The 27,515-nt window shown below is 37.9% G+C and overlaps 3 protein-coding genes across 6 annotated transcripts in view; 1 reads left to right on the top strand and 2 right to left on the bottom strand.

The window, feature by feature from the left end:
• Positions 1-16,315, bottom strand: part of Lapsyn (Leucine-rich repeat activity-regulated protein at synapses) — a 35,344-nt gene extending 19,029 nt beyond the window's left edge. Inside the window, exon 1 of the mRNA XM_072020660.1 lies at positions 15,353-16,315. Within this exon, the coding sequence (XP_071876761.1) occupies positions 15,353-15,401 (49 nt within the window). The 5' untranslated portion in view covers positions 15,402-16,315. The remainder of the gene's footprint in view (positions 1-15,352) is intronic.
• A 3,172-nt stretch (positions 16,316-19,487) lies between these two features.
• On the top strand, positions 19,488-22,609 carry LOC139996336 (17-beta-hydroxysteroid dehydrogenase 13). 3 transcript variants are annotated; one of them, XM_072020671.1, is made up of 8 exons: positions 19,596-19,832; positions 20,021-20,197; positions 20,272-20,448; positions 20,532-20,681; positions 20,755-21,011; positions 21,073-21,198; positions 21,266-21,354; positions 22,327-22,609. In XM_072020671.1, exons 1-7 carry the CDS (start codon positions 19,830-19,832, stop codon positions 21,330-21,332), a joined length of 957 nt encoding a protein of 318 aa, XP_071876772.1. In that variant the 5' UTR covers positions 19,596-19,829; the 3' UTR covers positions 21,333-21,354; positions 22,327-22,609. The 3 variants fall into 3 exon arrangements, with proteins under 3 accessions (XP_071876773.1, XP_071876772.1, XP_071876771.1); XM_072020672.1 differs by lacking the exons at positions 19,596-19,832; positions 22,327-22,609 and adding an exon at positions 19,488-19,516 and having other exon boundaries at positions 21,266-21,752; XM_072020670.1 differs by lacking the exon at positions 22,327-22,609 and having other exon boundaries at positions 19,597-19,832; positions 21,266-21,752.
• On the bottom strand, positions 21,800-27,474 carry Sym (symplekin scaffold protein). 2 transcript variants are annotated; one of them, XM_072020630.1, is made up of 16 exons: positions 27,172-27,474; positions 26,735-26,931; positions 26,411-26,644; positions 26,047-26,333; positions 25,747-25,976; positions 25,487-25,672; positions 24,966-25,408; positions 24,614-24,886; positions 24,362-24,545; positions 23,963-24,204; positions 23,715-23,893; positions 23,477-23,637; positions 23,263-23,398; positions 22,808-23,172; positions 22,624-22,701; positions 21,800-22,542 (listed from the first exon to the last, which is right to left on the bottom strand). In XM_072020630.1, exons 1-16 carry the CDS (start codon positions 27,223-27,225, stop codon positions 22,507-22,509), a joined length of 3,285 nt encoding a protein of 1,094 aa, XP_071876731.1. In that variant the 5' UTR covers positions 27,226-27,474; the 3' UTR covers positions 21,800-22,506. The 2 variants fall into 2 exon arrangements, with proteins under 2 accessions (XP_071876731.1, XP_071876730.1); XM_072020629.1 differs by having other exon boundaries at positions 21,800-22,520; positions 27,172-27,472.
• Between the last annotated feature and the right edge of the window lie 41 nt (positions 27,475-27,515).

Raw genomic sequence — 27,515 nt, 5'->3', positions numbered from 1 at the left:
TCTAAATCTTTCACTTTCGAAAGTAAAGAAACTCGCACCGCGACGATACACGTTTATCACAATGTATATAAATACACGTATAGTATAGAAGTAGGATCGATGTTTATATCCCGGATGCCAACATCCGACTTTACGTATATCCTTCTGGAATCTACCGAGGCATTCGCGAATTTATACGGAATGCAAGATACAGGAAACTCCACGATGGAATTCGTTAATCGAGGGTTTAAAGGTGTGCCACCCACGGTCTTCCTCCCAAACTGGCACGATATTGTCTGGTCGCGTACAAATCGTGTTTTTTCGAGGGTGTGACGCGTTACACCGAGAGATAGCAGCGGTTTTCGGGCCAGTTATCGTAAAATCGTTCTCGTTTCGACGATGAGCTGGACTCGGAACCACTTTAGTTACCAGAAAATTGCATTTTTGCTTTCCATATTGCAACACACGACGATCCCCGTTTTTATCATCGACGAGGGTCGCGCTCTTTTTAAATTCGAATCGATTCACTGGAATAAATAAAAAGCCCGGTAAAATGCAAATTATCGATGTCACAGCGTGTCAGAAAGTGCACGAGATATGTATAATGTATAACGCCAGAGATGGCGTTCGATAACGAACGATGCGCCGTGCAAATTACGAACGCTGATGACGATAAATCAAAGAAGGTGGCACAGCGCTTTTTCCTCCGGGCTTTCTAACTCTCGCGATTGTATAAGGTCGTGAATCGGATATTCGTCGATCTGGCGTTCTTTTTCAGGCTATTGTTTCACAGGAGGACGAGGATCGAGGACGAGTCGTCGTCGTCGATCGCGATAACAGGCATCGTTTACAGGGAACGAGAAACGACGAATCATCCGGTGCACTATAATCGTCAGAGTTTCTGACGATGGAAAAAAATCCTATCGCCGTGTTAATTGACGCGCAACGCCCGAGTAGGTAGTTTCGGCCGATCGTCCATTCTTATCGTGGATAGATCGATCGAGAGTCGACTTCTTTAAGAGTTTCCGAGAATGGAAGAAACGACGTTCTTGCGTATAGGAGAGAACAGAGATCCGACAGGCAGTCGTAAATCTCTTTTCCTCTGGCTGGTAAGTCGTTGTACGATCGGTATCGCGACGTATCACGGGGGCGAGGTCGAATCCTCGTAGGAGGAAGTATAGGAGGAAGTAGATGATCCGTGACGAAATCGTTCGCTGGTGTTCGGCTTTGGTCGAGCCTACCCATCTAACTCCTTTCGGTGACACTGACTTTCGTATCGATTATGTAACAATTAGTTCTTCGATACCGGGCAAACTAGTTTCCTGCTCTAGATACGGTAACGGCTGGCTGGCCTGTCCTCGATCGAAAGAAATCTAAGGCGCACGATACGATCGCGAGGTAGCCGCGTTTCATTGCGTTCTCCTTACGATCCAATAGGCACAACAGTAGCGAACCAAGATGCATCCGTTCTGTGAACTAGTTCAACGTTAGACCCGAACGTCCTTTCTCGTTAAAGAATTTGACGATTCTTCTTGGACAATTCCTCTGGTCGCTTCTCCTCGTCGACCTATTTTTGTATTATGTATATCTTATCCGGTCACAAAGAGAATTTTCTATTAGGAGAACGTGGCGTTTAAATCCTCGAAACCTGAGTACGTACCAGGTTCGTACGGATGCTCGAAGAACTCTTGAGATTTGACGAGAAATGCTCTTATCCCGTTCTTCCATCCGGATCAAAGTTCATTTCCGACGATTTTCCAGCCAGTTTTCGCTCGCGAAGCGAAACACCTTCGACAAGGCCTGTCGCGAGATTTTCCTTATCGTGGTTGCTATAGAAAATCCTATTATCAAGTAGGCGACGGGTTTGTTGAAAGAGAGGAAGGGAAGAAACGAGAAGAAAGAGAGAGAGAAGGAAGCGGCGGTGGTCGGCGCAATATGCCGAGCTACTTCGTCCGGAAATAATGTGGAAACGGCAAATATTATTTTAACCGTGGATTTATAGAGTGGGCCCGTCACTCTGACGAGAACCAAGCATTGTTGTTTCCTAACTTGTTTCAACGTTCGGCCGGCGCACGCGCGCTCCGCTTCCTTTCCAAACCCGCTAATTATAAACAGCTGCGAGTTCACCGTTTCTCTTCCGTGCGTTTCCGCAAAAACCCATCCGCCGCGATCGATGACGACAAGTAAGAAAAGAAGCAAACTACATTCTCGATGATGTTTCGTTCAAAAATTCCTTTTTTTTTCTCTTCCAAATGTACAGGAAAGGATCGACGCGAATTTAAATCAACAGCGGAAATTTGATTAATATCGAGCGAACAGAGTTGTTCAAAACCGTGAATAATGATCGCGTTGCAAAGGGTGCGCTGCAAGCGTGCAAAAAGGAAACTTTATCGCGCGTAAAAATAATGCAGCGAGCAGAGGCTGTAAAAGAGTGGACGTCCAAATCCTTTAACGAAATGGGCTGCATAAAATCTGCATAAAGTACGTGTAGTTTGTAACGGGTGTAATTCACCCGACCGCGTATACGAACGACGAATAATAATTCATGCTTTTTCATAAATATAGCGAGCTCTGTGGAGGGACGTTCTCCGATCCGGTGAAAGACTGATGCAAATTCGATTTGTTTGTCATTTTAATTCTATTCATAACTCAAAAATTCTGCAAACGTTCTCCGGGGAAAGGACGACACACGTTCATAAGTTGAAAATTTCTACAACGCGTTTTAATTCGAAATTTCTTTTGTTCCGTATTTCGAAATGTCGCGCAAATACATATCGTCGATAATAATCAACCATTCATCGCAAATATCGCAAATTGTCGAGAACGATTTTGTTTTTGTTCTCCTCTTTCGCTTTTTTCTCTCCGTGTGCTGTATTTGATCTGCCTGTATCGTAATATACCGCGCAAACAAGCATAAATAAATAAACATACCTGCGTGTAAGCAAACATACGCATAATGTTTGATAGAATATCCGATCGCGTCAGAAACTCCAGTGGCAAAACAAAGCTGTGCTTTGAATTGTGACCCGATTTGTCACGTCAGACTCTTCAGAGTTTCTTTTATCGTTTGATAACAAAAAGCAAGAGAAAAAGGGAAACAGAAGCGTAATGAAATTGTTTTCGGCCGATGGTCGATCCGTAAGGGGACAAAAAGATCGGTTCGCGAGCGGCACAGAAAATTAATAAGAATCACCGGGTCGTGAATAATTCCGCAAAGTTCGATCCTTGAAAGTTTAAAAGCTACTGACGAAGAAAAAGCGTGGAGAAGTTTCGAGAAGCCGACAACTTTACCGAAGCGATCGGCTCTAATAGAAATATTTCGATCTACTAAAACTCTTACGGTTGAACTGGGAATCGAATATATTCAGACGTACTTGAGAAGAGGGGCGAGGAGGAGGAGGAGCTCCGTTTAGCTAATAGACACCTTCGTAGATTAATAAAACATACGAGTGAAAGAGAATAACGAGCAATTAGACTAGTTCGATCTACGCAACTAGTTATTCCTCTAGCGAAAGAAAAAAAAAAAAAAAAAGAAAAGAAAAGAAAAACGGTTGGCTAGGCAAACGAAAAAGACAAAGATTAAATCGTTGGAACAAAAATGCTGAATCGAATATATATACATGTTCAGTGGCGAATCAGAAAATTATTTATACTTGTGTATAATGCAATTATTACTCGTGTATGTTTAAGGGGAATTAAACAAATCTCGAGATAAAACTGCAGCAGAGGTTTAATTTTTCCAACGTCAAGAAAATAGCGGTCATTATTGATATTCACGTACGAGATATTTGCTGACAAATGTATATATTACAAGAAGAAAATGTCATAATTGCCGTATTATCCGCACGAATATTTTTAGTACATTAACGCACATATTGTTAAAGCGTAGCACAATTTAGTCGCTTTTGTCTTTATCAAGAAAATAATGTAATTTTTGTAACATCGTATTTTATATTTTTCTTTTACTTCTTTTTTTCTCTTTTTTTTTTAATAACGGTGAAACCGAATAAATTACGCTACACTTTAATAATATACGCGTTAATGTGCTAAAGAAATTCATAAAGCTAATGTTTCAAATGTAACATATTACACACAGAGAGTGTATGCAAAGCTTTATGACCAACTGTATATAGAGGTTCCGAGATTCTTGAGTTATTTAATCTACGAATAACTCAAGTTGCACGTACATACAGCAGAATATTTGGTCTATCGAAATGGGAACACGGTTTCCGTGCTTTCAACGTACCACACGCTATTCGTTTTTACGTTTCAAACCTGCTAACAGCTACTCGAAGGATCTAATAAGAGCTTCTTTACTGCTTTCATTTCTGCAGCAAAATTGCTTCGCCGCCTGTAACAATGTCCAGCTACCGATTTGATTTTTCTTGCACGCGTTTCCCTCCCATGGGAAAAACTGTGACACGTTCGCCCGTCGTTTCGCCTACGATAATTGCAATATTACTGGCTCACGCGTCACGAAAACTCTCTCTCGAGAGACAAACGATCGTACGAAACGCTTCTTTTTCCTCGCATCGTCGACAATTCTACGTTTCACCTGAATGAACATTTGATTCGCTTCAAAGAGTAATTGAAAGTAATTACTTCGTTGGAACCTCGATATTTCACTGACGACGAATCGTGCGTAAAACAAAAGGAAAAAAGGACACGCGATCGCATGCCAAGACCGAGCAACGTTTATCGTTCTCACTGTGCAACGTCGGTTATCCGACCATCAATTATCTAAACCCCCAATTACACGGAAGCTAGTTTCGCGACTGTTAATTATCCAGATGCACGATTAGAAAATCTTGCAATTTAGATACGCGTTTCTATCTACATGTATAGATACGATGTACGTAGATGTCAACTTATTAATCTAAAGTGTTGCCCGATTTACACGTACGATCAACATTATGATTTGTGTAATTTTAAAGTTAAGCAAGCAACGTGATCATACGCGTAAAACTCAAAGAGAGAGGGACCGGTTATTCTTGGGAGAACAGGACGCCTGCTTTAAAAATTCATTGATAGGAACGCATAAACAAAGACATCAGCAGCCTATTAATTCATAGGCATCGGAAAGTATGAATCACGCGCCACAAGTCATTCATTTTGAATATACAAGGTAATTTCGACGCTCCACCCGATGAAATCGGATCCCGTTTTAAACATTACTCGAGGCAGTAATTTCCTTGGAATGTAAAGTGGTAACAAGAAAAAACCAATTTAAAGAGAACTGGTTTTACCTTTATAGATAGACTATCTCTATTTAAACCTGCTACGTTGCTTCGACCATTTTCGATACAATTACGTTTCTTTTAAAGTTAGAAACTACCTTCGGTTTGGAGAAAATATAAAAAAAAAAAAAAGGTTTATTTGTCCGAGTCATTCCTCGTTTCAGTTTGCTGAACATCTTGAAACATTGCACGTTCTTTTCGCTTGTTAAAATGAATGAAATATAAAAATTCGAAGAACGTAACAGAATTAAGAAGGAAATTTTTCTTGACCCCGTGGAATCGAGGAACCTCGCGCAATAGAACGGATAGACATCACCGATGGCATCCCTAAAGGCGAGGCGCGTCATTAGAGACACGACGAAACAACGTCTGTGGAGAAACGTTTGACGTGTGCCCGATGAATCGCGGCACGCGAAACCAGAGCACAGAGGCTCACAAAGCTCTCGCGAGCGATTTCTCATTCATCTTCGGCGAAGCTTCATAAATATTCTCGAGCTTCACGGATATTGTGCACGTGTGTATCCATTGCCGAGTTCTCATCCGACTTGGACAAATGAACCGGTGGAATTTCGTGCCACGGCTCCCCGTTCGTTCTTTCTTCTCTGTATACGCATCGACCGACGTGAAAGGCCACCCTAAAAGCTCTATCCACCTCCTTCGTGGAATCACCGCTTTTCGAAATTCATTCGACACGACGCGCACGATTGTCACGACAGTTTATGCACCCTGTGTTATGAATCTCCCCTGCGTGTATGCCACCCTCGATTTTCACGAGCGTATCCTGCCGATCCGACGCGTCCATTTCACGCGTTGCTTCCAGCTTTTACGTTAAACAATCTGTTCGATCGACTAAGAGCGTGCAAAAAAGAGAGAGAGTAAACATCGAGCAGGAGAAATCAATAGAAAATCGGTCGTGAAAAAGGAGAATCCGTGGTTGATATAATAGAATTTCGAAAGAGCGTGGAAAGAGCTCTGAGATAAGAGATAACCGGCTCGATTGCAATTAAAGATGCAGAACACTGTAAAGAACTATCTATCGATCGATCTAAATCGAATCGAATGAGAGGGAAAGTATAATATCTTCTTCTCTCGGCTTTATCATCTCTGGCAATAACGATAAAAGAGGAACTGTCTGGATTAGTGTGTAACGTATCCTTGGAAAAAGAATACGGAAAAAGAGGGAAGAAGCATCAAAGCGTATTATATTTATTATATCTCGATAAAATATTCTTTGTGATATCCTGGCTAGGAAAGGAATTGCCTCTGAGAGTGGTTCACAGTGCCGTCACGCTTTGTCCGAAGGGATATTATCGGAATTTTTTTTCCAAATAGCTTTCTTCTCGGAATTATTAGCAATAGGTGATATCGCATAATAAATAAATGTAAGAGGGAGAAGATGTTCAGTTATGGCAAGCTGCAAGACCTTCCGTTGCTACCGACGAGACATTCGATACCGAGATTCCATGATGGCATTCGATACTAATAACGTATTCTATATCAGGATGGAATCAATCGAATAAAGTAGACAAGGAGAGAATGCAACGGAACGTTCGTTCGCGATCGCGCGAATGCTGACTCGCGAGTGAAACCTGTAAGCCGATATTGCACGAACCGACATAATCGGAACCGACAACGGCCGTTAAAATGTTAAACGTTGCACTTTCGTATTCCTCGAATTCGCACCGCGCGCGAGCAACGGAAGAAATAATTAAAGAAGCGATGTTACGCCGTATGAAGCGGCCAACAAGTCAGCCCTTATTACCTGACTGTCAACGGCCCTCATACCGTTATTCTGACCTTCTACAGGCCCAAGGACCCACCATATACTCTAACGATAGTTCAATGTCTAACGTATATAGATGGGTCGATCGGTCTGCACTAAAATTACGGGACGTAGAGTCCCAAAAAGTACTTTACGTTTACAGCTACTCGGCTATTCACCACTACCTGGAATTTATTACGTGCTGGTAACAATCACGAATAAAACAGGTATCTGCCATACGGAAAGAGCGGATGTGTATACAAAGAAAAAAGGGACTTCATCCCAAAAAACAATATCATCCACTACCTAAGACGGTAGAAAGTCTCCTACTCCTGAGATGGCGAAAGAACGAACTGTCTAGGCGAATCTGTGCCTTCAAGCCCTCGCGACAGTCAAGTCAACTGTTCGTACGACAATCGGGCATTCATATTAACTCTACGTTCCGTCTAAATAATCGAATTCACCGACTTCGCTTGTGCGTGAGAGTGTGTATCCGTATAAAATTGAAATAAATATATATATTAATAAAACTGTAGACTACAGTTTTATTCCAACTGAACTACCCCTATTATCCCAAAAGAAATACGGGGATCGACCTGCTCGTGGTGTCGATTGATACAATCGTAAGGGGAATTTACGACTCCCGTTGACGCGCCTCCTCGCGAACGCGTCTCCCCGCGACTGGCCGAATTTACAAGCGAGATTCTCCGAAAGCTTGATTCTAATCTCGAAGCAAGTAGAAAATGTGGTGGCAGATCGCTGTAACATGGAGTAAAATCGCAAGAATTTCGCACGCTGCTAAATACATGCACGCGTGTACATATTACCTAAGCAACTGTTCGAGAGGCTGAGAACGCGGTTTCGAAATATGCTCGAGCGCTAAACATTCGCACAGGAACAAAGCGAACGTATTCCAATTAGAGTAACAAGATGGCAAAAAAAGCAAAGAGAAATTCACCGTTTTACTAATTTCTGCACCGTGTAACTTGTTCCTTCGTGGTCTTTACGCGAGGATGAAAACGCTTTTGGGTCAAGAAGACTGGATTAAATTGAAGGACGCTCATAGGCTAAATTTAGGCAAGGCAGAAGAAATCGAGCCCGACTTCTCCTTCCGCCTCCATTGCCACAGACCGCGATCGCGACACGGCTGACGATTTTGCAAAACTCGAATGTCTTCAGTTAGGCGTACACCCTGCCTCTCGAGAGTCCGTACTTTTTGCCTCCGGAGCAACTACTTCGCGATTCTCCGGCTTCACCGATTTATTGCGCTTAATTTTCTTTCGTAACTTTCATTTGATGATTTTTAACGCCGCTACTGCTTCATTCTTCTGGTCGCTAGCAACGTACCGTAAATGCCGGATACTGGAATACGTAAGAAGAAAGGGAAGAGTCGTTACTGTTACCCATCGATTAACGCGACGAATTTAAACATACGGTGGAACTCCATTTATCTGAACTTGCCGAGGAACGAACAGTTTATATAATCGGAGTTCGCTTATTTTCTCCGCTACCTATTATTTTTCGTTCGCATAATAGAAGCTCACGTTCGGATAAATGGATTCGATCGACAAAAGTTCGGTTACTCGGGCGTTAAACAAAACTTCGTCCAAAATAACTGCAGTTCGGATATATGGAATTCTACTATTACATGCACGTACGTGTCTTTCAGCGAATAAACGATCGAACAAACGCAATTTAGAAACGTGGCTGTTTCGAATCGGTAATTTCAAAATAATTCCATTATACGATACGGATGATTCTACTTATGCGCTATGACGAGAAAACGTTACCGGTGTACAAAGTCTAAGCTTGGATTACTCATTTCGATTGCGAAAGTAATAGAACGGCGAGCATCGTTCGTTAATCCGATACGCAAAGCTGGAAGCACCACCGATCGAACGTCACCGTGTATAGTATTTTAAGCCCGTTGAAATTGTAATTCTTCGGTAATTTCTCGCGGCTTCGGAATATGCCGCTTAACGAGACCGGATCTCGAGGAACGGTTCAAGGTAAAAGTTCACTGGCCTCGTCAAAGGAACTATAACCTGCAAAGTAAATGGAAGAGGTGATCCGCCTTCGAGCCTTTCTGCCTCCGCGCTCCCTCGAGGGAGTAGAAGCAAAGAGAACTTACAGGGGTCTAAGAAAACTTCTTCTGCTGTCGATGTAAAGTCAAAGCCGAGGTTCGGTACTTAACCGATCGATGGAAATTATCGCTCACGGTGGGCCGTTCGCGTATCGAACAATACGAATGTGTATGTGTGCGCGTGTGATGTAAGCGACGATCGGACGACAGCTAGCAAAAAGGTGCCTTGAGGATCGGCTGACGCGTCCATTGTTTTGCATTTCGCGAACGATCGATCGATTCGTTTGTCAAGATGTATCGTGACGTAAGATCGCGTTACATTCCGTACGGTGCAACGGCCTTGAAACTCGCAATCACGTATTCAAGAGGCCGTGATGTAGTTTGCAGGAAGCGCAGTTAGGCAAACGAGAGACTTTTCTAAGAAACTTATTGCGTTGGTTACTTTGATCGAGTGCGCCGGAGGAACAATGCACCACTGATTGGGAATGGCGTGCTCGTTTTTCACCATGTTTCTAGCAGCATGCGAGAAGAGGTGCGCTTATTCCAATGAAAAACGAGAAAAATCCTGTTGCCTGCCGTCGGCTATTTACTTCCATAAAATAATATAGAGTATATGGCATATAGCAAACGCTATCTAGGAGTAGTAGCTGCTCGCGTTTGCGAAACATCTCGACTGGGAAGTCGCTTCCTTCGTTTATCAAGAAGCGCCTTGATTTTCCCTTTTAGGGAAGTATATCCACGATGATGGAAAGAATTTTTCCAAACTAACTTAATTCTTCGTGTTGGGTTTCAAAAGAGCTCGCTCGAGAACTATCTCATTGTAATTCGTTCGATGTAAAACCGGCATTCTCTACTCGCTAAACTAGCTTAGCTCGACTCGAAATTTCAAGTATTTCTGTGCATTTCCAACGGTGCTATATGTACGTAGTTGATTCGCTCGCAACGAGAATAAAAATCACGACGCGTATCCCGTGCAGCGTGAAAAAGCTAGCGTTAGAAGGAAATCGGTAACGATCACGTCTGGCCTCGTTTGCGCCGACTTACCACCAGCCTCTTGGCTAACTCGATACACAAGTTGCTTCTTCGCAAGGCGGCGCGCGCGTATCCATAACTTCCGGAATAAAATCTTCCGCTAATTTCAGGAAGAATGCAGCCCCGAGAACGGCAGCGTCGTCGAGGGGAACTACGCAATTATTCCTTCGTTGCCGTTCGACTTGCCAGCATAGTTTTCCCTTTCTTCGCTCTCTTTTTTTTTTTTTTCGCTTTTGTTTCCGTAGCTCTCGGTGGCCGCGTTAGTCTTCCATTAACGCTCATTAACATGCCGTGTGCAGATTTAACTGGAACATCGATTGCGACGCGGCGGCTTCGAAGCCTCCCTCTATCTCTGCAATGTGTTTCTAAACGAGGAAACGAGGGAACGGTTAGAAAACGGTCGTTGCTTCGGCTCCCATCCCCGACCTCCACCCTTTTGCATCTCGACCACCCTCGATCCTCGACCCTCGACCCTCCTACCATCGCTGCCATCATTAAGAGAAACGCATCTCTTCGTAGGTCGGCTAGAGTCGAATCAACTTCCCTTTGTTTTCGAATAATTTTGATTCACCGTTTAGATATAGCTGTGAAACATCTACGAAATTTATTTCAACGTTTCGGGTCCGATCGTGATTCAACGAGCTCGTTGCTCGCTCGGATCTCTTGTTGCGACCAAGGCGACCGGGACAGGTCGTCGTCCTATACCGTAACGTGGACAGGCGCGAACGCATTTTTCACAGGATATTGCGGGCAATAAAGAGCTAGAGTTCGTAAAACCGAAGACAGATGCGAAGACCGATTTTCAAAAGGGCCTGGAAAAGGTAAACAGGGAAGGCAAAATGCATCAGGTCATTTTGAGTACGGCTTAATTTCCGTGCAAGCCGTTCGGCGGGATTAAATTTACAGCTTTTGGAAAATCCTGGCACGAACGGGCCACGTTGCAGGTTTGCTTAACGACACGCTCGCTTATAATGGCAGTAAACTCGTTTATCGCCTAAATACACGCGCTACGGCTGACGGAATTAACGTCGAACGGAACATTCCGGTAATAAGCGGGACGCACTTTTGTCGGGGAAATCGTCGGAGAAAGCGATTATTACGATAACGCGGCTCAATTTCAATTTCAATCGGCTAATAACGGCGATTAATTGAAACGAAGAGGAGCCACTGTTCCGAAATTAATAGCCAGTAATTATCGAAACAACCGGATCGCGATCGAGGATGCTCCACAGTCATCCTTTTGAAATCAATTACCTTGCAGATTGCGCAAGCTTGTCTCTCCGAAAGAGCGCGTTCGTTCGTTTCGCTGTTGAATCAACTGTGTATCGCGACTGCATCGCGATGTGAATTTTAAAACGGTCAAATGGAAGTTAAACAGAAGAATAGGGAGGCAGATCTTGCGAGAAGAAACGACGCAGTTGCAGGTTATCGTATACTTATTTATAACGTTCGTTGTGTAAATTGCCGCAATGTTTCCACGATGATATTATCGAGATACGCGCACAGCTTCCGTTTGAAAATTCCCACAAGGAAATCGTTTTCATTCGACCAGCCGAAAGGGAGCGATTCAATTTTCCGCTGAATCGAGACAGTTTCGTTTCGTTGATGGAATTTTAATAAGACGAGCATAGTGTTGGTAATTAATCCGAACATAGTTGAAATCGACGGGAATCGATGCGACGCGATCGAAATTTACGCATTTTGGCCCTTTCCAACTCTGTCCAGTTCTTCGGACCATTTTCCATATAATCGTGTTTTTCCGATCTTAACGAATTTTCTCAGTTTCAGAAAAACGCGATGATATCGTTTTTTGATATTACGGTACTAATTTCTCTTAAAACATTAAAAGCACCTTCTGCTTGCCGAAGCAAGAGTGAAATTAAAGTATATAAATTCGAGGATCGCAGTAGGGTTGATCTTGCCGATTCGTGCGAAGGACGCGCGTTTCAAATCTTTCGAAAGTTCGTACGAGATATGAAATCGAAATAATATTAATTTTCCATCCGTGACCGTACGCTAATTCCATCGCGTTCGAATAACTCGAGTGAGAGTTTAGAAGGTCAATCGCGTCGATAGCGCGCGTTCTCGATCGGTCAACGATACGCAATTATAAAAGATATCTACTCGAAAACGTTCGACGAATGAATCGGACCGAAACACTGGAAAGACAGGTAAAAAGCTTCATCTCGTTTCTAAAAACGGAATTACCAATTGTCCCTTTTGCCGCGGGTTCGAGATACCCAGCGTTGCGATTTAACGGCAAAGCGAGACCGAAACCAAAGACAATTTGTTCGGACTCGCGATAGTATGTACAAAAGAATCGAATTCCACGTTTCTCGATAAAACGTGTGCACGTTCAAATTTATATCTGTTGGCTCCGGTATCGGCAGAAAATAATAAAACCGTACAATCGCAAATTCGGAAGCGTGTAATAACGCGCGTTCGATTAATCGGTAAACGGCTCTCCTACGGCTCTCCTCGATCACTCGTAGCTTATACTCGAAAAGATATCTACACGTAACGGACGAAATAAATTTTTCACTCGCTCTCTATTAATTTAACCCTTTGTAGTCTGTGCTATTTGCCAACTTTCATTCCAGATGATTCGCCCTGACTTGCTCGATCACTGTCGCCAAGACGGTACTCTATAGTTTTCCACCGTTACAATATTTCAGCAGCAAACTAGTAAAATAACATACCTATGTATGTATGAGTTTAATATAATATATTTTAATCATATTCATTCTAATGTATATGTAATAACGAAAATCCTTACGATAAATCGGGCGATCGATTCTGGAAAATCGAGTTTATTTTGGGAATAATTAAATTAAACGGTTAATAACAAATCTACTAGAAATTTTACCTGAAAAATCGAGAATCGATTTTCTAAGTCCTAAATTACCGTTCTTCTCTATTCCATTCGGCAAATGACTGCCGGTAAAACAAAGTAAAAGTAAAAATGTCGTTTGGCGGATAGTTCGAATTCTATAGAATTTACATATATATATATATACGAAATGTGACGTCGAGTCGTTAATATAGTTATGTCGAGTTAATTAATTGACCACGATGCGGCATTTCTGAGAAGAGAAAGCAAGAAGAAAAGAAGAAGAAAGGAAGAAGAAAGAAAAAGGGGAAAAAGTGTATAGCTCCGGTGAAAAGACCAGCGGTTTTTTGGTCTTTGACCCAGCGAGATTCGGAGCACATCTGCTGCGACTTGTTCCAGGTGCGCTTAAATCGGTGAGGATTGAGATTGGTGAGGAAAAACTAGGGAGAACCGAGGCCGATCGAGAAGAATAGCGGCAGGGGCAGTCGGTCGAAGGATAGAAGGATCACAGGGTAGCACGGTTACGAGGTCGAATCGTTTCGAGAAGGGAAGAAACGTTGTTCGGAGAAGGAAAAGTATAGGTCCGGTTGTGCGAGTACGGTCCAAGACAATGGCAGAGGGGATCTCGACGAAGCTTGAAACGCGAGTCGATCGCGTTGCACAATGAAGCAAAAGCAATTATTCGCGAAGCGCTGCCCGTGAATGCGTTAGGAAACCGGCCAATGTGCAAGGATTATTACATTTATTCGTGATGCAACGTCGTTTAATTATATGCTGAAATACGCGGCCGCGGTGCGTGGCGTACGATACATTGGAACCCTCTTTTGTCGGAAACAGTTCGAACATGCGAGCAAATCAGCCAAGCGATTCGAACGTTCCATGGAAGCGCAAGTTCTTCACGCTCTCGACGTATCTACCGTACGACGACTTAATGGGCTTGCGTATCGCATCGCATCGCATCGCATCGCATCGTGCCTCGCCGAGTTTCCACTGTTTCTCTCGCTTGACAAAGATTAGAAAGCTTTTGAGCACTGGAACAACCTGATAACGATACGCCGTTACCTTCTTCTGTTCTTGTCATTACGTAAACGACGGAAAAATAATCGCGGGCATATCTCCTTAGCTTCGATAAAGCTGAAACGGAAAATCGAACGACCAAAGTCGTGTCGTTTTCTAAAATATTCTACCTCACGGATCCCCCCATTTACGAGGGCGGCGGTCGCTCAATGCCGGATAAAAATTAACGAATCTTTTTCGCCCCGGAGCTTACGCGTGCCGCGAATTTAATATTTAGTACGTGTAAAGGGGCGCGCACGTACATGAAAATTTTAATTACGCGCGCGAATCTGACGAATAGCACGAGTACGTGCGAACGCGATTCACGGCCGAATATTATTTTAATTAAAAGGCTGTCTCTCGTTCTTCGTTCGACCGACGCGAAACTTGGGTAGAACATGTCGTTTAACGCAGATTCAACGGGATTTTTCAATCAACACGCCAGCGTATATATCAGTTTTCCTTTCCGAGATATTTTCTCATTTTTTATCGTCCGGGTTTTGGTGTTATATTTGCCTTTAGCCTGTCCACGAAACAACCGTTTGCTTATATAACAAACGACCAGTTTGGAAGACGATCAACGGCAGTCGACCGCGGCTAGAAAAACCGTGGATACGATTTATCAACGTTCAAGAATGCAGATTAACTTTCTCGCCGATAACGCGGTCTCTCCTCTTTCCGTTCAAGGAAAAGTAATTTAAACTCTGTCTCGATCCGATCTTTAACGGTTATCGCACGCAAAAATCTCTCGGGTCCAACCGCGCGTCCACACAGTAATCCGATTTCATTCTGCCACGCGTACTTTTTCTAACGGAGTCTAAATATTTGCCTACGCCGATGCATAACCGATTCGCGCGTAATTTTACGAGCCATGGTTCAACTACCAAACGACGGCAAGAGGAAGAAACGAGAAATCCCCGTGGATTCGCAAAGAAAACAACGGTGCAACGGGAGATGTAATTATGCGTACTGGAATTGGAAAGGAACGAGCCTGGTAAAATATTTAAGAGCACGATGACCTTGGACCAAAAATATCAACCGATATTAGCGTTAGTGTGACGATATTAAGTGTTAAAAGAATACGAGCGAGAAACGCGTCTTTCGAACGGATTGCGAAATATCGCGTAACTACACGAGAAAGGCCGATCGATTTTCACGAAACGACGAGTTGTGCGATTCCTTTTGCGTTACGACATGACGCGCTTTGTCCTGCTGTATGCGGTGAAACGACGCCGATCTTTGAGCAATGAACAACCGAGTGCGAATGGATCGCATAAAAAACAAAACTTCTTTGAAACGCGAAACAACGCATAAATCAAAGAAATCAAAGAAACAGAAGAAACAAAGGATAATTTCTAGTACGTTTCCCTTACCTGTCTTTCCGTCGCTCCATCCTCCGCGAACGTTCCAAAATTGCTGCATGATCCCGCACGAACAAACGACTCGTCCCTATCGCCTTAGAAATTTCTTCTCTTTTTTCCTTCTCTTTGCTTCCAACGATCTCAGAACGTTGCGATGAAAAAATCGCGAGAACATATTTTCCAGCAGGATATCATTTTACATGTACACGTAAGGACGCACCGTTAGTAAAATCGACAGGCATCACAACGCACGAACGATCAAAGGGACGATCGTTGAAACACCGTGTATCCTTGTGCAACGACGAGAAGCAGGTTTCACTACATCGTTATTACTATTCTGACGACCGTTTCCGAGAAACTGCTCTTCCAGAGTTCCTGCCTGAACGGTTTTTACCGTTCCCACATGACTAACAGGTTGGCCGTGAACGCTGACCAAAACTTTTGTCCGTACACTTTGCACTAAATACGATATTTGGCTGCTCTCTTTTACTATATAACGGAACGATTATTGTCTGTGTATAACGAACCAGACAAGGATAATACTCGCAGGAGGGAAAGGAAAACAGCAACGACGCTATCGAAAGACTTGTTGCGGTAGGTCTACCCACGCGCTTCTTGGCTATTTGAAAGAAGACAGTTGGAAAATATTTCCCAGTTTTCCGTATCTTTTACGTCGCTTTTACGTAAGTATTCGTCCTTAGGGCTCGAAAGGTCTAATATACGGAACACAAACGTGTTTGCAGTTCGACCCCGTTATCTGAAAATTCCCGCGTAAACAAATTAGCTGTTCGTTTATCTGTTACATATTTTTCGATCGTTCTCGGAACGTTTAAGGAGTACCGAAATCGCGCAGTAATAATAATTTCGAAGGAGGATCGTTGAAAAATCGAACGAAAATTCGTAGAGGAAAGAGGACGCGACATGGAACACGATGTTACTTGCGCGACGTCTCGCACTCGACTGTGAGGTCGCCCGTTCAGACCGAAGACCGATTTAAAGCTAAGCCAAAGGCTGCCGGCCGATATCTCGGCGAGGACCGATTTTCCCTTCAGTTTTCCGGTGATTGCGGCTGAAATTGAAGGCATGCCTTGTGCTCTGGATAAAAGCTGGCAGGTAATTAACCTTCTAGGTGACGGTACAATACGGGACAAAAGAAATTGCCATCGCCTGACACGTCAAAAATCATAAGTGGGCTCGAAGGCATTTAGGCTCGGGTGATTAATCTTTGAAACTGAAAGATTAGCGGAAGATCGATCGGAAAGATCTTCGGATAAATTTAGCGGACATGAAGAATAGAAATTCGGTAAATTCTGATTTCGTGACCGGATCTGGAAACTTTCAAGATATATTAGACCGAAGTACCTAGTCACTTTAAGTGCTTCTATCTTCGAGTAAAGATCGTACTCCGTCGTGTTCTCGCAATCGATATCTCGATGCAATAGCGTATTTCAATCGATATCTCCTTTATTTTATCTGTTATAATCTTGTATCCCTTGAGCAAAATGTTTCGGATAAAATGTAATGATCGATACATTGCCGTATCTTTCGCACGTGTTTATTGATTAGATAATTTTTTTTAAATAAAAATATTTCGAATCGAATGTCAAACTTAATTAGCTCACTGATAATCATCGTTAATTTCATCTGCTCCTTCTTTTATCATCGTTTCTCGTAAAGAAACGTGCGTGTGTGTGTGTGTGCGCGCGCGCGCGCCTGTGTGTAATATATACGTGAACACCTATAACGATTTTTAAGTCCCCAGTTCAAAGACTTCCCTCGGCTGTCTATTGTTCGTTATCTCTGTCTACGCATAGGGGCCGATCTTACGTATTTTCGAAGGGTTTCAAACTACAATAATGAAAACAAAGAACATCGTCGTTTAAAACATCTGGAACTTTTTTCGTTAGGCATATTGGAAATGAATAGTGAAAATATGTTTCACACGAAGAAAATAAGAATTTCCATAAAACTGACAAAAATTTCCTCCTTTCTCAACAAGTTGACAATTTGACAACAAAAGAAGGTTACCTGCTTTGACTGCGCACAAAAGCAAAATATTTCTTTCAATAGACCTACTTCGAAGTTATCAATTTTTCATTCGACTTTGTGTTTTATTCCAAATACTCGACGACCGAAAATATACGAGCCTTTTGCCGTGTAATCGTTGCTCTCGAAGTAAAGTTTTCAATGCAATGACGGATTATGGAATATGCGATATGGTTTTTGAAACGATCGCGTTACGGTTATAAAGACTTTACTTCCTTTGACAAAAATATAACATCCTGAATAAAATATATTCAAGAGTAGATTAAACTGCTTTTTTTTATACTAAATAATATTTTATTTGTACATGTAAATCTACTCGTGCCGATTTTTTTTTTCTTTTTTTATTATTATAACAATGCAACAATAACTTATCACTGAAACCTCTGACAAAAATTATATTCTCGAAATTATAAGTAATAATTAAATTTAACCTCCGAGTTTATAGTTTTAATTACATTGATATTTTTGGAATTCTTAAATAATAATTATATCGAAAGCATAAAAATAGTACTTTTTCTGTTAAATAAGTTTTTCTAGTGGGGACAGTTGTGAGATTAATACTAAAAATCATTCTTTCACTATATATATTATGATGTCATATTTACATAATACATTTACCAAGGTAATAAAGATAGCCTAATGCGGTACTGGCATATATATGACTCTATTTGTCAGGAATGACTTCCAAACCCTGAAAAGAGACAAAAATTATGTCAAATATTGTATATTTTTATATATTAATCAAATTTTAACTAATCAATCTGATATTGTACGATGATACAAGAAATAACAAGTTATTAAACAGTTATAATACCATATACCTACATTAAACTTCCAAATTTTTTTACCACCAAATTCATAGTCTCTAACATATCCTATTTGCTCAAATATATTGTTTTCGTACAATCTTCCATTTGGCTGTAATAGCAAAATATAAAGAAATTAGCTCATAAAAACCTACTTAGATGTATTTTAAATATTGATTGAAACAACTAAAAAGCATTTGTACAATAAATAACACATTTATAAAATTGGCTATTACACAATAATTAACAGTTATGTTTTAAAGCACTTAAATTTTTACTCCAGAAAAGAAAGATAAAACGGAGCCATATAAATTGTCACTTCGTTGCAATATTAAATAATCTTTCTTATGTCAATCAATTGTCAATCAAATGGTTATTATATTGAGGTTATGTTACTTACGTTTCCGATAAAAAACTTATTTATGTATGGTGAAATGTAAGCAGGTAATGCTGAGAGTACTCCTATTATACCTAACGGTATCATAGCATTATACCACATTTTTAGCAAATATTTAAATCTATATAATATATCAAAATTTCCTAGATAATTACGTAACTAACTTCAAGAGCACGGAAATACGAATCATCTAGATTTGATTCTCTTCGCTACTATACGTTTCTTAATAAGAAATGTCGCGTCTGTATTATTTCTTTTATTGTTAACTTAGACATCAACTAAAACTTTCGAAACTAACAAGATATAAAATAAAATATAATATAAAAGTTGGTTAACTTATTATTAGAACAATTGTATTATTATAATAGATTTTGAGTTCTAAGAAATCTAATTTGGTAATAAATATTAAATAAAACTACCTTTACCTTTTTTACAATATTGCATTAAACTTAATTTATTAAATATTGATTGCATGTTTTAAAATACTTCAAATGTGCTAAACGCGAGTTTTATATGTATTTTTATTGCTATATGTAGATAAAATCAATTATTTAGTTCGAAATTTGAAAAATTAAATACAAAATGAATATAATTTCTAACATCAACTTGATATAAGACTAAAAATTATAATAATAAATTATAATAAACAATTTGCGCTAACCAAATAATAATGTATAATTATTGAATAGGGTAAGTAAATACAGCACGAACACGACTATTCGAAGCGAATAAAAGGTTAAACGTTCGAAAGCTTTTGACATTTCTTTATAGTATTGAATTTATCTTCCGTATTCATTAATGTAGTTTTTAATTAATAATACACAACAAGAATCTGATTTATTTTATTCAAATTCATTCATTAGAATGATGTAAAAGCAACAGCAATAACGCCGGTAGAAAGTTTTAAAAAATGTAATTAAACACGTGGTATGTATTATACATATACTTGAAAATTTATATTTTGTTGTTAGATTTATTATTCACAACATACATCATTCATATAAGATTTATATTGTTGTTTCTTAACATTATTATAAATTAGTTTAAATAAATTTTGGGCAATTTGTCCTTCCTTTTCCATAAAGTCATGATATGTTATCATAAAGTTTACGACGTAATTTGATAAAAAGATACATGTATCTTCAGATTCCACAAATTTCTTTTCACCAGCTTAATTAATTTGCATTTTTTCATAACACGATCACGTTTTCGATGGTATTTAATTATTTAGTGCATCAAAATGGTAAGTATCATGGCAAACAATTATGTTTATAAAAAAAGAGAAAAAGAAAAGAAAGATTTCGTGATGTTTGAAAGATTAAATGTTTTAGATATTTTATTACAATGACGAAGCAGTTTTTAATGAACTGTAATAAGCTAATTTAATAATTTAAAAGTAAACATAATTTTATATATATATATTTTTTCTAGGAGAGTTTAAGGAGAAGTTTCAAACCACCAAAGATGTTGCTAAGACTGTATTCTCTCGTTATTTTAATATTAGATCTTGTGACACTTTTATTTGGAATATTTTTTGCTATCTTAATTGCATTATATAGAATATTTAGACCTCCTCCTTTAAAAAATCTCTATGGAGAAGTCGCAATGGTAATAAAATTCTATACCCTTGTTTATGAAGAGTTATTAGGTATCAAACATTTACATTTTAGATTGTATTTTAGGTTGTCGGAGCTGGTCGAGGCATAGGTAGGGAATTAGCAATTCATTTATGTCAACTTGGTGTTAATGTTGCATGTGTTGACATTAATAGTGAAAATTGTGATACTACTGTACACTTAGCGTCTAAATCAGTAGGAGTTGCTAAAATGTATATTTGTAATATAACAGATAAGGATGAAGTAAGCATAACATTTATAAAATATATATTTATATTATATAATAAGTATTATACATTGATTTAATTGTAAATAAAATATAATAGGTAGCTCGTATAGTGAATATTATTAAATCAGAGTTAGGTGAAGTTACAATGCTTTTCCATTGCTGCAGTATACCAAGTCCTAGAGCATTACTTCAAGATCCACCTGAAATAAGGCATACAATTGATTTGACGATTCTAAGTCATTTTTGGGTAAATATCTTTAGAATGATACATAGTTTATCGCAGTAGTTATAAATTTTCGCATCACATTTTTTGTTTTCAGTTATTGGATACAGTTTTACCATGCATGGAACGGGCTGGAAAAGGGCACATAGTGGTTCTATCATCTGTGGCTGGCCTTTCTGGTACTGCCACAGGAGGAAACAGAGTTTCTTTGTCCACTGCACAATTTGCAGTTCAAGGATTAGCTGAATCATTACATACTGAATTAAGACATTTGAATAGTAACATAATAATTACTTTAGTTCACGTTTATCCATTTATTGTAGGCGCAGAAATAGCAAAAGATATTCGTTTTAGGTAAGCAATCAAATGATGATATTTGATTTTATCGAAAATTTATTTTTCACGATTCTTCCAGAATACCAAGTTACTTTGGTACAATGCCGGCCACAGACGCAGCTGAACAAATTTTAGATGGAGTTCGCCGAAATTATGCAGAATTCAGTGTGCCTGGATATTTACTTTACTTAGGTCATATTCTTAGGTAAATTGAAGATTAATATTACCAAGTCTATAAAGTTTTATTAATAATTAATATTTTACACTTGTAGAATACTTCCAAAGAAGGCATCATTTATGTTGCGTGATTTGCTAGACACTGGTGTTGATTTTGGATGATATTTAATTTTCCCAATCAAATGTAAGAATTTATTTTTATTATGTTAATAAGATTTTATAATGATAACAAAAGAACTTTAGTGTACTGAAAAACGAATATTTTATTTAATTTCGTATATGTATAATTTGATCCTTGAAGTATTTTTCACTACAGACCAATGTTTGTAGTTTGTTTTATTATTGTGGTATAAAATTTCATATGTATTTTTACTTATATATATTTTTATACATTCTAACATTTATATAAAACGAAATACTCTAGTTTATTAATAAATAATTACATGAGCTGCGTATAAAATATTTTGTGACTCAACTGAAGTATCAATTAGCAGTTAAAATAGATTTTATACTTACGTTGTGTGTATGATACATACACACGTGATATAAGTATTAAATATTTAATAAACTGAATAAGTACTAGTAGGCACTAAGTAGTTACTACACAAATACTATTCACAATGCAAAAATAACCTATATACACAGCGTCAATCTTATGACGATTTAATAGCAAAATATCTGGATGTACAGAAGACTATACTTCATTTCCTAATGTTGTACATAATACACATATATATACACTAATTTGTAACTATGTATTATCTTCTGAACGTCTTGTTTATTATTGTTATGTGCATATTTCCTTTAAAAAAAAAAAAAAAAAAAAAAAAAAAAGAAAGAGAAAAAGCACTCAGGTGTTAATAAATAAATACAAATCCGTAACTATTAATAGTAACATTATTTGACTTTTTACGGAAACGAAAGTAACGAAAAATTCACTCAGTTTGTTTTGTAGAATCGGAAATACATTTATCATAGTCTAAATAAAAATATACCATGTACTGAAGATAATGCATATATACAGTTATAAATACGAGTTTGTCATACCTATAAAAGTAATTGAATTTTCAATGAATTTTGAAAAAGAAATATTTACATTTCATGTTTGATTTGATAAATACGTGAATCTAAGATTTCAAATTACTGGATATTTCAGATATGACTGGACATAAAAAAATAATTTATAATTTACAAGGTAAATTCATTAAAGTTGGGACAATCTGTTGATGATGATTCAAATCCCAACACTGGAATGAGTTTATGCTAATCTAAACCAGGCGGAGCTGGTTCTGAAATATCAGTTTCCATAGTATCTGGTTTTTGTTCGATCGGATAATCACCGGGTGGTGCCTGCAAGAAATTCAAGGAAGAACTATTTGGATCAGTTCATATATTTATTTTTTCTTATAATAATATAAAAATCAACTCTTTATATACAAGTAGTTTTACTCACAATATCAAATTCATCATGTATGTCGCAAGGTGATTTACCCTGAATGACATCCATTATTGATTGCGGAATGTGCGCTTTCTGAAATATCACATCATTTCCGTATTAAATTTTTTGCATTCTTAGTAAAATATAAAACATAGAATAAGTATTACAGCATCAATAAAGTATATTGCAGGAAATATACCTGATTTTCGGCAAAGGCTTCGACATGCGCTAATAATGGTGCTCGTAAGTTACTCGCCATTTTTAACGCTTCGGCCAATTGTGCTGGAGGAAGTTGTAAAATAACCGCAAAACTTTGTGGTTGCGTACGTTCGCAACATTTTACAAAACCCTCCCATACTTTTGGTTGTTTCCAAACTTGTTTGAGAATTAATCGTTGAAGTATATTCATAACGAATCCACTTAACCTAGGATATAATGCTAAACTTTGTATCACTGTACGCATGAGTAATGTAGGAAGAGGGGTCATCTCCATAAGATGTTGCATTACAACAGCTACAGTTTCTTGTGTATATATTTGTTTCTCCGCAAAACATAGGGACGTAGCTGTAAATTGGTATTAATAAATATAAAATTTGAATGAATAATTGAAAAAGAATCATTTTAAAACAAACGGAGAAATTTTATATGTCATACCTTTTATAACTGTTTTCAATTCTGCTTTACTTGGATCTATATTATGCAAAGCTATTAACAATTCAGCAGGTGTGATAGGAGATGTATGAGGTACACCACTTTCATTATTATGAGTGCCTAGCAGTCTATTGAATACCTATAAAAGGAGGATCATTGTAACGTATGATACAAAATTTTATTTTAAATTTAGATAATATTATTTCATATCGTTTACCTCTTTAACAACGATAGGATTTAATTTTATGAGTTTTGGAAGAGCAGCTATAACTTCTTTCTTCGTTAAACCATTTAAAACTGGTATTAAGAATCGAACATCTGAAACTCTGGTCTGATAAAGTTCTCGTACTCTTGCTACTAACTCTACACTTGGTGCAGCTGAAAAGAAAAGAGATGTTAAATATTGTAATAGTTTTTAAAAAACTGTATATGATTGAATATGAAAACATATATACATTTTTCTGTAAGGATATGAATAATTCTTGTAACTAGCGTTTCAGCGCCTTTAGGGCAATTTTCAACTAATGACAATAATTGTGGACTCCCCATTCCTAAAGATCTTACAGGTCCTTCTACTAATCGAAGAACCATACGTTTTACATCTGCACCCATCGATGTATAAACTCTAGCCAATCTAGAAAACCAGTATTAATAGAAATTTGTATTTAACATATATATAACATTTATTAAGAAAAGAACTTACTCATGAATTAAATCTTGATGTTCACTTAACAGAGCAAGATATAATCCAAGACAAGCTCTTGTAGTTGACTCAGTCCACTGAGTTTCTACTTGCGGTCTACCTCGATCTTGTCCAAAGACGATCTCAGGTGGTGTATGTAGTCGTAAGAAACCTAAATAGAGAACTGCATACTCTTCTATGAGTTTACTTAATTCAGGACGACTATATAGTTGACAAACTAACTGTATAGCGGCTTCCCTTATCTATATATGAACAGAAAATTAAGATACTTAATACGCACATATATACTAAGAACTACTGCCATGGAACGGCGGGGATTCGGGGGGATGGAGAGCGAAAGGGTTCTAAAGTGATGTACATATGATATTTGGATTACAAGATTAAATAATTACAACTTACCGTATTGTTTTCATGGCCAGTATGACATAACAGTACGTTTAGGAAAACTAATTGTTTTGTTGGTCTACGAATAACCATTTCTTTTAATAATTGTAACGGCATCAGTCCTCTTGTTTCATCAGAAGACACCATTTTCAAAGCCTCGACTGCATCTTCGGTGATTAACGGAGCTTCCAAGTATAGCCTTTTTAAAATTCACATACAGCTAACATTATATATTCTGTTATTAAATGCTTTATTAATATCACTTACCTATATAGTAATGTGTCACGATCTTTGCCTTGAACTAAATCTATTGCAGATACTAAAGTACATAATAAAAAATTGTAAGCCTGATGCGGAGCTTCTTGGGGCTTTGTACATAATGTAGTTCGTCTTTGGAAACCCTGAAGTAATGCATATTCTTCATACAACCAACCTAAAGCTAAGTCTAAACGATTTCTCATATCGTCAGTAATATAACGTAATACTGCTTCTTTAATGTATGGATTAAACGTTGCTGCTAGAGTAGTTAAAATTTTTGATCTAAAGAGAAATAACAAGAAATATTTTGATTCACTTTAGGATATTTTCAAATAAATAAATAATTCATAAACTGATGTACCTTATGGCTGCTACACCACCAAATACAGCTGTCTTCTCAGAAAGCAAAATTCGATTCACAGCCATCAGTAACATTCTTTCTTTAATTTCTTTTGACAATGGTTTTGTAACTTCAGATAATTTCAAGGCTTTTAAACGAGTTCTTGCCTTCGCAAGTGATTTTTCATGTGCTTCCAGAGATGCCTTTGCTTCTTTTTCTTTTTCCCTATCTTTTTCACGTTTCCGCTCTCGTTTTGCTTCCGCTACGCTAATGGTTGGATTTTTCACTAAATCTTCCATCACAGCATCTTCATCCTTTGCATCCTTTTTTTTCTTTGTTTTAGCTTGTCTTATTTGTGTCGCTAGTAATTTAGCAATCGTTTGTCGTTGAGCATTTATATCGGTCGTTGAAGAAGGCTGATATTCTCTTTGAAAAATCGTTGTCATTGTGTCTGGGACCCACGCCTGTTAATGAAATGCGTTTGATACAAAAAAATGAAAATATTAAAAATCCCAACTAGTTTTATACAAAAATATATTCACCATGCTATCCATTACTAAATCTGTAACAATGTCTACACTTAATCTTTCAGCAATAAAACTTTCTGAAAGTTCAACCAATTCTGGTACTTTTGAGCTGGATACTAAACTAGCCACTATTTCTGATTCATCTGGTATTAAAGAAGTTTCGATTTTAACACGCTTTGCTGTGGAAGACGCTGCTGCTTCCTAAAAAATTATATATATTTCAAATGAAGAAGTGATCGTTAATATATTTAAATTAAAGCTGATCGCATATTTACTTGTTGTCGTTTCTTCATACGTCGAATATCTTCTGGTTTTGGATAAGCTTTAAGAATTTCTTGTTCTTTTGCTCCCAATTGAGTCAGTTGTTTAGCTATTGTGGACGCAAATTCTATGCTAGCTGGGTGCTTCATCAGTCCTAATAAAGTTAATTTTAATTGTTTTTGAACGCTAGTTACTTGAGAATCGGATAATGTGGGTGGTAAATCATGTTGTAACCTTTGCAAAGCTGTAAATATTGATATCTTTTATTTATAAATTTAGTATGATTAAATTACATTACTGAATATTTTATGTACCTTGTATTACACCAGGCATAAACTGAGGTCTTGTTTTAGCAATCAATGCTAAAGACCCCATGCATGTCATCAAATTAACGCTACTAACGTGTGGAGATCCATGAAATTTGATTAATAAGTCCATTACATCATTAGCTTCTTCCTCTAATTTGCGCCTGCGTGCTATTTTTAATGTTAATGGAATATCTTCTAAAGAAAAATCATCTGACTTTTTCGGTATATCTGGGTCAGGGTATGTTTGTATCAAAACAACACCTTCAAGAAATTTCACAGCTTGTGTTCTAATCCTGAATAGAGAAAACAAAGATTAGAAATTAACATTTAACGAATATATATAAATTTACAACTTAAAGACTCTTTTTACCCATCATTGTCACTATCAATCATATTTATAATTTGAATTTTGAGAGCACTAAGTTGATTCCATGCAACTTCCATTTCTGGCGTAACTGTAATGGCGCTAGATATCCATTTTAATGCAGCTCTTAATATTCTGCCACTAGCTCTAAGAGCTCTTTTAGCAACAGCTGATGATTCATCAGAAACTAGTCTTAAAAGTACCTGAACTACACGTGGAATTACTTCAGGTTGTTTTACACTGCAAATAAAGTATGATTATTTTATTAATGTGTGTGATGAAAGTAATATTACAATGCAATACATTATAAGTTGCATTAATGATCATTACCCAGCCTCTTCTATGAAACCTGTAATTGTTTTCCTAACTTCTGCATTCCTATCTAAGGAAAACTGTAATGCTTCATCCAAATATAATGGAAGTAATTGTGGCTCCTTGTTTATTAATATTTCTTGAACTTTACATAAATTTGCAACTTTTATATCTTCTCCTGGGTTTAGTGAAGCTTCATTTAACCATTCAACTATCTGTAAAATATAATCTAAATCAAAATACCGATTTTTTGTTCGTATAGTAAAGACAATTGAAATTTTATAACTAGGAATTTTTCGGATTCTTCTAATTGAAATTTCTTTCAAATAATCATCATAATTAATTGTTTATAGTCACCGTTATAAATATATACGCATATGTATGTACTGTAAATGCTTATTTTGTATCATAAAATGTATCTGGGAAACGATAATTTGAAAGGTTAATACACTGACCAAATCGCCCGGTCCTTTTTCCGGCTCTGTTCTTCTATGTATTCGAGGATCCATTATATTTAATAATAAATCATATAACGCTAAATGCAAGCAACGATTATTAAAAAAATGAGCTATCGGAAAATAATTGTCCCAAGTTTCGATATGTTAGTTTATATGTGTTTCTTTTGTAGATTTCCCCCTACCTAATACAAATAGTGTCTAATAATTTTAACAAAGAATCTATATTTTTTTTTAAATAATTTTTTCGAATATTACGTTTAAATTTTAGTTAATGAACAATAAAAGCTGTCCTAATATTGAACGAAATCGTTTACGTTGCCATCTTGGCATTTTTTCTTGAC

This window comes from Bombus fervidus, chromosome 17 (genome assembly GCF_041682495.2).
Source record: "Bombus fervidus isolate BK054 chromosome 17, iyBomFerv1, whole genome shotgun sequence".
Taxonomy (NCBI): domain Eukaryota; kingdom Metazoa; phylum Arthropoda; class Insecta; order Hymenoptera; family Apidae; genus Bombus; species Bombus fervidus.
Note: the sequence above shows the minus strand (reverse complement) of the source record. Positions and strands in the feature narration are given on the sequence as shown.